Genomic DNA, 9,200 nt, shown 5'->3' on the forward strand with positions numbered 1-9,200 from the left:
AGCTTATTTGGGTCATTGTAAACGGGATAGGATGTTAATATGCGTCAACTCAAAAACAGAATACTTGAGTATCCCGAATAATAACAGGACATTGGTGTGCATGTAAAGGTGGTCACTGTCACCAGATTCTGGGCTTATACAGTTGTAAGGTTACTTGTGGGCTGAAGATAATTACCGACCAGACTTCAGAACTCCCATTCACAGGTGTCTCTAATCAAATGACCTTTGTCACATTCAGGAGGGTGAATTTGTTGTATATAGCTAAAATTCCCTATTCTACACGAGGCATGTCTTATCTACATTACAGCCTACATTTCTATCCATGTGAAAGCAACTGTGATAATATGTGCCTATGATGAATTAGTGGTATTTCTTTGATGTGCATGCTTAGAATATTTTCCATCATCAAGGTAACTGTGGTCAACTGAGTTCAACGGGATAACCAGTACCACGAATGTGTCTCACCTTTTAGCAACGTACATTTCTATGGCAATGAATCCTCTGAACGAACCTGCTCCTAGGCAGGTTAACTCAGTCACTCAATTTATCCTGAATTAAGTGTCTGAGCTGCGAGTTGAGGTCCAATGAAATATTCTCTCACTCTCGCAAAGATTGCGCCATCATCCCCTTAATTTGACTGATTAAATATTTTATTAATTGTTGTTCAAAAATAATGTTAAAATACCTATCGCATAAAACTTCACGCACAGTAAAACTTGTGTGAGTGGGTGGGGAAGGTGTTCGTGCATCGATAAGCACACCAAAGACAGCATTAACGTTAATCAAAGAGAGCACCTCAAAAAGCCTATTTTACACCATAGCCTGCAGAATTTGCAAGATGACTTTATTTCATTTTGATCTCAGCACAAAGTCCAAATGTGGCACAGACTCTCCCATTGATTGATGTTTCAGCATTGACTCAAGAGTTCAGCGTTTGACTTGCACATATGAAATGCACGCGCAGTTACAAGCCTGCTACCTAGCGGCAGGCGGACAAGCAATATTCACATATCCACCGTCGTAGTGCAGATTAACCCTGAGCTGGAATGTGAAGCTAACTGAAGTTGGCTATTAAAAAAAAGAGACTAGATTTAGCTTCAATCATAATATATCCCTCAGCTCTGAAAAATACCTGATGTGTAAAGATTGGTGATTGGTTAAGACTGAATTAGGCTGCCTGTGTAAACACAGCCTGCATGACAGGCATAAGCAATATTGCTTTCACACAAAATCCTCTCAGGCTGTTTACACAGGCAACCCAATTCTGAACGCCTGGCCAATTATTGGCAAAATAGCTTTTGGTCAAAATACCAATTAGTGTAATAAGATCAGAATTGGGCTGCCTGTGTAAACAACATATATTGTAAAGAGTCGTGCATGTTTCCCCACATTTCTATTTGAGCACTTTTACTATAAAGATGGATTAAAACCAAACAGAACTTTATCAGGAAATAAAGCACGAACACAGGTTGACAGTTCTGGTTGGAATAACTTTTATTTGATCTGTCTGTAAACAAGGTGATTTATCAATTTATGGCATTTTCCCCAAACATTTATCAAAATGCATATTTAATAACTTTGACTGAATCCAAATGCATAGGGAAAAGAAAAATCACAAATCAGTGAGAAATGTGTAGTTCTGGACATATTCCACAAAGCCTTCACCGGAGGAGAGTGCCATAGTCCTTGCTGAGGCAGAAGTTAAAAATCTAACTCACAGTAGCAACAGATCAGATCTACGTTATGGCACAGGATAGTTTTCTTTGAAAGTTTTCACAAGACAACTCACTAGTGTTCTTATTCCAACCAACACCATTTTCCATCAATTTAGTGTAAACACTTTCAATGTTGTTTTTAATATACTGTTAAGTAGTGTGCTAACAGTTGCTGATACATCTTTGATGAGTAGAGCACAAGGCAACTCATTCAAAGAGTTTTGCCCAGCAGAGCTTGGGTTTACAGTCATTCACTAAGAATACACTCATTACCAGTTGTCAAATGAGACTGCAATTTCATCAGTTAACAAATTAGCAGTAAATCAATTAGTTTCTAAGTAATCTAAAGAAGCAGTAAGTGTTTTAAAGCCATCTGAAGTATAGTGTCTAATGACTGACAAATGAGGCCAACAATCTTTCACAATGGTTTGAAGCTATTCTGAAAATCACCCTGACAGACAATTGGTCCTATGGAAAACAAAAACTTGCCAAAACATGGTTTGTAGGGAAGATACACTGCGCAATGTCAGCAGCGTGAAATAAAATTGCAGGAGCTGGCATATCCTAGATATGTGCCTGAGCTATTGCAAAGATGGAATGTCCACTTTAAGACGTATTGAAGGTTCATGGGAGGAATATTTTTTTTTTTTACTCAGCAATGCTGATCTTATCTGCCATTACGTTCAAACAATATTCCAACACCACATCAATGACTTGTAAGACCACATTCAAGTTACAACAGCAAAAGCATTTGATGGAAGATAATGCAACCTAAAGAAAAAATGAAAAACCTAAATAGTGGGCTGACTCAGCTGAGGGGTTTCAAAGTATGTTTAGAGGACTATGCTGGAGGAAATCTTTACCTTAATGATGTATGTATCAAATGACAATTCAAGGAGGACTGAATTAAAATAACATTTCTGGATGGAATATAATGGTTTGGGAAAGGCAAGGAAAGAGAAATTCTGTATACTAAAAGATATGCATGCAACTTTCAAACCCTGACATGCTGAGGAAAGGAGACCACACCAGACGGTCATCGCTTCAAAATTCTGAAAAGGCATTTTCCTATGCAAAACTGTCTGCACCATCGAATGATGCCGCCATTTAAGGTGTGCTTCCTCATGTCATTTTCCAATTGCTAAGTATTTGTTTATACAAGTCAAGTCCAAATTTGGTACACATTTTATTATATTTTTATGAATTTCTTTGCACATTTCCCTTTTGGTAAATATACATTTCAACCATTGTTGATGAACATGCTCTTACTTTAGTGTCAGAAATAGGATACATAGTGTTAATGCTCTGAGAAAGAATGGTGAGGAAAAGGGACAAAAAAAACATGAATTAACAAAAAATAAAACAAAGGGTGTACATAAAAATGAAACTGGGGAAGAGTACCAATGTGTCTGCTAACTAATCCTCAAAGTACTGTCAACACAATGGAGGTGAGTAAGATGATGGGTAGAGGCTGCTTCAAGATCCAGACTTCCTCAAGTACTCAGCCATGGTAAATGCTTTCTTGTTGAGCTGTCCGCCATGGACCCCTTCCTTTCCCATGACTAAAACTAATGCTGGAGCACACAAGGAAACAAAAAGAAAAATGAACAAAATTGAAAATAGTCTTTTCCCCCCACTAAGAGTGGGGATAAAAGTGACATAGGATGTTCCCACCACGACCATTACTCTTCATTGCTATTAAAGTTTCCACGACATTTGACTGTTTGCAGAAGAAATCTTAAAAGCAATATTTATTCTCTTCTTTTTGTCCCTCAATTTTAACTAAGCAAGCTTGGTGACACTAGAACCCCGAATCCCTCAAGTATTTTGCCATTGAGTATGCCTTCTTATTCAATCCACCTCCGTGGACCCCTTCTTTGCCCATTACAAGAACCAAGACTGAAAGAGAAGAAAGGAAAAGGGAAAAGTTTAGAGTATTAAGAGGTTAAAGGAAAGGTAGTCAAGTGAAGGAAAGGTTAGTAACAAAATGGAGGTGTACAGTTGGCATAACTGAAGATAAAGTTATGGCTACTTGTTTTGCATTACAGGAAGAGCATGCTTGCAGGGAAATACCCATAAAAACTTTGTCAGTGGTCAAAACACCTACAATACGACAGCCAACTATTACGGTATGATTTATCCTTTTTGTAGGAGCAAATAAAGTATTTACTATAAGCTCTAAAGCTTTACATTAAACCAAGTAGAGTTGGTAACTCCAGAGACAAATCTATCCTTTACAAGTTTACTGAATACAAGTTCAATTCACACTTGCAAATGTGGAGGACACATGTTTTTAGAAACTGGTCAACTGTACAGACACCAGGTAAAAGCCAAATTGTCTCTAAAAAGGCAAGTCAAAAAGATTTCTGCCCCTTAGGAGTGTATGCAATGTGAGGCACAGGCCAGGCTCGTATAATCTCTGGTTTATTAGGCTACTTTTATCAGGGTCATCATAACCACTACAGACCACGTGGTTTACTACACACACGACCTTCCATCTGAAGAGTAATGGTGAGGGATGTGTGTGGTGTTTTTAGAGCCACTTCTTCACTGGCACCTGAGTCAGGATTATTAGTGATGTTAGATGCAAAGTGTCACAGGGAGATTGGACAGTCACCTACCATTTCTCTTCATAACACTTGTCGCCATCTTGCCCAATTTTTTTCGAGCCAGAATATTATTAATTCATGTAGCATTTCAAAACGTGACAGACCGACTTGAAAACAGAAGTCAATGGACTGCTAGTTTATCCAAAATTAAGCAGGCTATAGACCCATACTGCTTGCATACAAGTCTAGTGTGCCAGAATGTGAAGAGACATTGTAGGCTATTGTCCAGTGACAAGATGGCTAGAAAAAATATAGGTATTAAACAGACATCCCAAAGCATGCAGCTAAAATGTTAGTGAGGTTGACAACCACCAAATAGTTATGGAGCAGCTTAAGAAAATAATCAAAGGTAAAGACCCTCAGAGTTGATGATTAGACTCAGGTGATGACAGACGATCAGAGTAAGGGCTCAGACACACCAATAGAGTTAGCTGACCAAGAGCACTTAGCGCCTCAATGTAATTTGTGAGCCCGAGTGCACACCGATTTCACATGTAGCATCTGTGAAAAAATGTCAGGAGCCAGAAATCTACAGCACATTGAACGATCGGCATACGAACTCTAGATCAACGTTCTGTGCGATGTGCGCAAGCCTTAAGGACCACAAAGGCAGATTGACTTAGTAGGTAAACCTTGGCTTCTTGTTTCTTTTCTCATGCCATTTCTGAACCTCAACTCAATACACCAAATAGAATGAAGCCTAATGCACCATTAGCATTTCTCAAACAAAGTATGGATCCAAGGAAGTAACATGAACTTTGCCACAATGGACACATCTTGCCGACCAGTGAGGAAATTTAACAGTTCTCCGATTTCTGTCTGCTGTGGCTTACAATGTCATACCTTAAATTGTACCCATTGTCTAAATTGAACAAATGCACACTTCCTTCCCTCTGCAATAGTTAATGCTCAGACTAACAATAATATATATTCTGCTGTTTTTTGTATTTTATACCCAAAAAATCTGCATATACTAATATGGGAACAGAGAGCATTAGAGAATAAATAACCACCAACAATCTGCAAGATGCTTGCATTGATTAAGGACAACACTTGAGTATGTTATAACCACAGATACATCCTAGAATGTTGCAATACCTGACATTTTTTGTTTACCACTGTAAAAAAAAAAGTTGTCACCCTTTACCTTTGCCAGCTTTGCCTACAGTAATGTTGTATGTTGGCTCTCCTCCTTGACTCTTTGTCCTGATGTCCATTGTCCAGTCCCCTTCATTATGGAGACTGTCTCTGATGACCGAGCACTTCTTTGAACCCAAGGCCATGCCGTTGGTGAAGAAACTAGTCCTGTCCTTTCCAATGAGGACATCAATTTCTTGAGGCTGAAAAACAGTGGTAGTACACAGAAAATTAATGCAGACATGTTACATTTAGAAATGACATGTGCCACGAAAAGCTTCTATGAAATGGGGTGCTCATCTTGGTTTAAGTCATATTTTAAAGGGCGACGGTATCTGCTGAAAAAGAGCACAACAGAAGTATTCTAATGCACAATTGATCTTTTATTATTTTAAGAAAGCTGCAAACCTCAACCTGTCTTAGTCAAATCTTAATTTTATTGGTGGGTGTGGCACCACTTATTAATAAAAGCATCGATTAGATTTTTTTTACACCACCCAGACCCTTTCATAACACACAGCTGTAGTAATCACAGGCGTGTTCATGTTTGCCAAAATTGATTGTTCATTTATGAAGCTTGAAGGGGAGTATGAATAGTACTTTTGAACCAGTGGCGGTCAGTGACGTTTAAGATGAGGGGGGAAGATTTGTTTTTCTTCACGAGCATGTCCATATTTTTATTACAGCATATTGTATGTCTGTCAGTCATATTCTAGTCATTCAGTTCAATGTAACATAAAAGTACACAACGAAGCTGCACACAGGTTGAAAGAAAACGTGACAGACAGTGACACATTCAATATCCGCCTTGCACTCTTGCCTGCATATAGCTAATCCAGGGTGTAATCAGTCCAAGAACTGCAAACGAGTTTCTATCGGACAAATTCCAGTCTCCATTTAGTTTGCTACCATTTAAGACCCCCCCCCCCCCACCACCAGAATGACTACACCCCTGATCACATGTAAATACAGATCACTTTCATAGCTCTCTTGCTTCTCCTTCATGTAAGATATTAATTGGTTCAAAACTGTTCAACTATTGTCTTTCTCTGAGTCAACTACTCACATTTTATGCACTGTGCAATGCTACGTGTAGCTTATGCTTTCAGTACTAGATTTATTATCTGATCTTTTGATTGGGTAGATAACATGTCAGTTCATGCTACAAGAGCGCTGACTGGTTGGAGGACGTCCTACAGAAGTTGTCATAATTACTGTGTATTTCTATGGAAGGGGTAAGAACCATGAGCCTCCTAGTTTTTGTATTGAAGTCAATGTACCCAGAGAACAGAAGCTAGCTGTCCTCCAGCTACACCATGGTGCTACCCTACAGAGCGCTGTTGAGCCTACTGTAGACCTTCATTGCAAAACAGTGTTTTAATTATTTGGTGACATGTGAATATATTTTGTAGTTTTACTCTTTTTGAAATTCACTGATGGTCCTTCCCTTCTTGCTCTGGGGAGCCTGTTTTTAACACACGAATTACCAGTTGGTTTGATTACACCTGAGGAATAATATGCAAGTAGTACAGCATTTAGCTAATCTGGTGTCAAAATGTAATAACTAGTTGCAAACTTATCTAGGTATTTAGCAAGTTTACCCATTGTGGATGACATGGGGAGCAGCCATCTTGGTCCTGATTTGAGCATTCTTTCAGCTAGATAGCTAGCTATTTTCTTAACTACCAATTACATTTACTTATCCAGCTAGTTAGATATTATAAAATGTCGAAATATATGCACAATTACTGGCTAGCGTCTCCAATCTGAAACATTAGGTAGCCAACTTGGCTATTAGCCAAATAACTTTACAACTAGTAACGTTAGTTAGCAACTAACGTTAGCTAGCGGCCTCAACTGTTTATTCGTGTATACTAACTAACGTTGGCAAGACAAGTCTTAACAATTTACTTACCTAGCCAACTAACGATAGTTGGCTATTGGCTAAGCTAGCCTAGTAGTGGGTTAGCTAGCTTCAGACAACGACACTCATTCATTGTGTCTAACGTCGGCAAGCAGACTGTACATAACGCTACCTAACATTGATAGCAGCCAGCAAATGTTGCATAATTGGCATTCGAGTAGTTGCCTGGATAAATTCACATCAGTTTACGTTCAATATTATTGGCTAACAAGTCAGTGTACCAATTTGACGTTAGCAATAGCAAACTAGCTTGCTGACTTGTCGACTTTGCTGGCCAAACGGGGATATGCGGTGAAGCTAGCTAGCTAACGGTAGCTAGCTACTGTACTAGTTAACTGGCTAACATTAGGTAGCAACCTCATTCTTTGCTAGGTCCGGCGAGGTTGTGATTATCCCAGGCAGCATTCATTCTGATTCAGACAAATTTCCACTAGCGGCATTCATTATTTATATATATTAAAATTGTTTTCCCTTTCATTTCTTACCGTTATGTTGCTAAAAGTACCACCGGCATGTGCTGCCCAAACGTATTTGGCGTCCGTATACCCAACAATGGCGGAATCCTGACAGCTGCCGTCGGCCATCAGGTTATCCACGTAGCTTTGCCAAGACATTTTTGAATGTGTTAAAATATACAGCTTCCTATGCACTCAAATGTGTAGTTTCTAGGACAAGTCCTTTACAGCCAATGTTGCACTGCTTACGGGTCAATTTAGTGTCTCCAACTATAGCTACCCCCACTTCAACGTTAACACACGTCTGGGCTCGGGCAGGAAAGAAAGCCAATGTAATCATGCAGCGCCTGAGCGTAGTCAGTATCAGATCCCTCCGCACAATGTGCTCACTCGCACTATATACTTAAAGGGGCAAAATAATTTAAAAAAAAATGTCCTCACGGTTTTGCAGCGTTTTGGATTATAGTACTTATGTGATTTGTGTAATATTCTTCTCGAAACTATATTGTGAGATAAATTGAGGAATGAATAGACAGGGTGAGTGTCTATAGAACACTGCTGCAGTAAAGCAACATCTTTCATGATTTTGAGGACCTCTGTATTTCAGACAATATTGTAACAACTCTTGCCTTCCTATGGGATCGTTACAATCTCTTTAACGGAAGAAGTGGTTAGTAAATTGCCCAGGTTCGAGACCCATATGAAGGGTCGGATCTTGCCTTTTGAGGGGCTCTTAGAAAGATGTTTTTAATTTCCTGCAATTCTACAAATTTTGCCATGGGGCATATAGAAAATTTTAAAGCAAGTTTTCTGCAATTGTACACATTTTACCATGGGGAGGAGATAACAATTTGAGTTACAGCTCATCTCCTGCAATCATACCCATTTTGTAATGACTTAAGGAGGAGGAAGAGACAGAAGAGGTATAGATGGAGATCAGGGTGCCTTGTGAGGATCCGCTGACGAGTGGCTAGTCTGCCTTTGCCATCGGTCCTACTGGCCAATGTGCAATCGCTGGACAATAAATTGGACGAACTAAAAGCACGTATATCCTACCAACGGGACATTAAAAACTGTAATATCTTATGTTTCACCGAGTCGTGGCTGAACGAAGACATGAATAACATAGAGCTGGCGGGTTATACACTGTATCGGCAGGATCGAACAGCAGCCTCTGGTAAGACAAAGGGTGGGGGTCTATGTATATTTGTAAACAACAGCTGGTGCACGATATCTAAGGAAGTCTCTAGGTTTTGCTTGCCTGATGTAGAGTATCTCCCGAGTGGGAGCAGCGGTCTAAGGCATTGCATGTCACTACAGTCCCTGGTTCGAATCCAGACTGTATCACATCCAGCCGTGA

At 39.5% G+C, this 9,200-nt stretch overlaps 1 protein-coding gene across 1 annotated transcript; it reads right to left on the minus strand.

Moving 5' to 3' along the window:
* Positions 1-1,469: 1,469 nt before the first annotated feature.
* On the minus strand, positions 1,470-8,178 carry LOC120055755 (profilin-2-like). The gene is made up of 3 exons (XM_039003700.1): positions 7,871-8,178; positions 5,472-5,664; positions 1,470-3,289 (listed from the first exon to the last, which is right to left on the minus strand). Exons 1-3 carry the CDS (start codon positions 7,997-7,999, stop codon positions 3,192-3,194), a joined length of 420 nt encoding a protein of 139 aa, XP_038859628.1. The 5' UTR covers positions 8,000-8,178; the 3' UTR covers positions 1,470-3,191.
* Positions 8,179-9,200: the final 1,022 nt, after the last annotated feature.

The sequence above is a fragment of the Salvelinus namaycush genome, chromosome 11, assembly GCF_016432855.1.
Source record: "Salvelinus namaycush isolate Seneca chromosome 11, SaNama_1.0, whole genome shotgun sequence".
NCBI classification, from domain to species: Eukaryota; Metazoa; Chordata; class Actinopteri; order Salmoniformes; family Salmonidae; genus Salvelinus; species Salvelinus namaycush.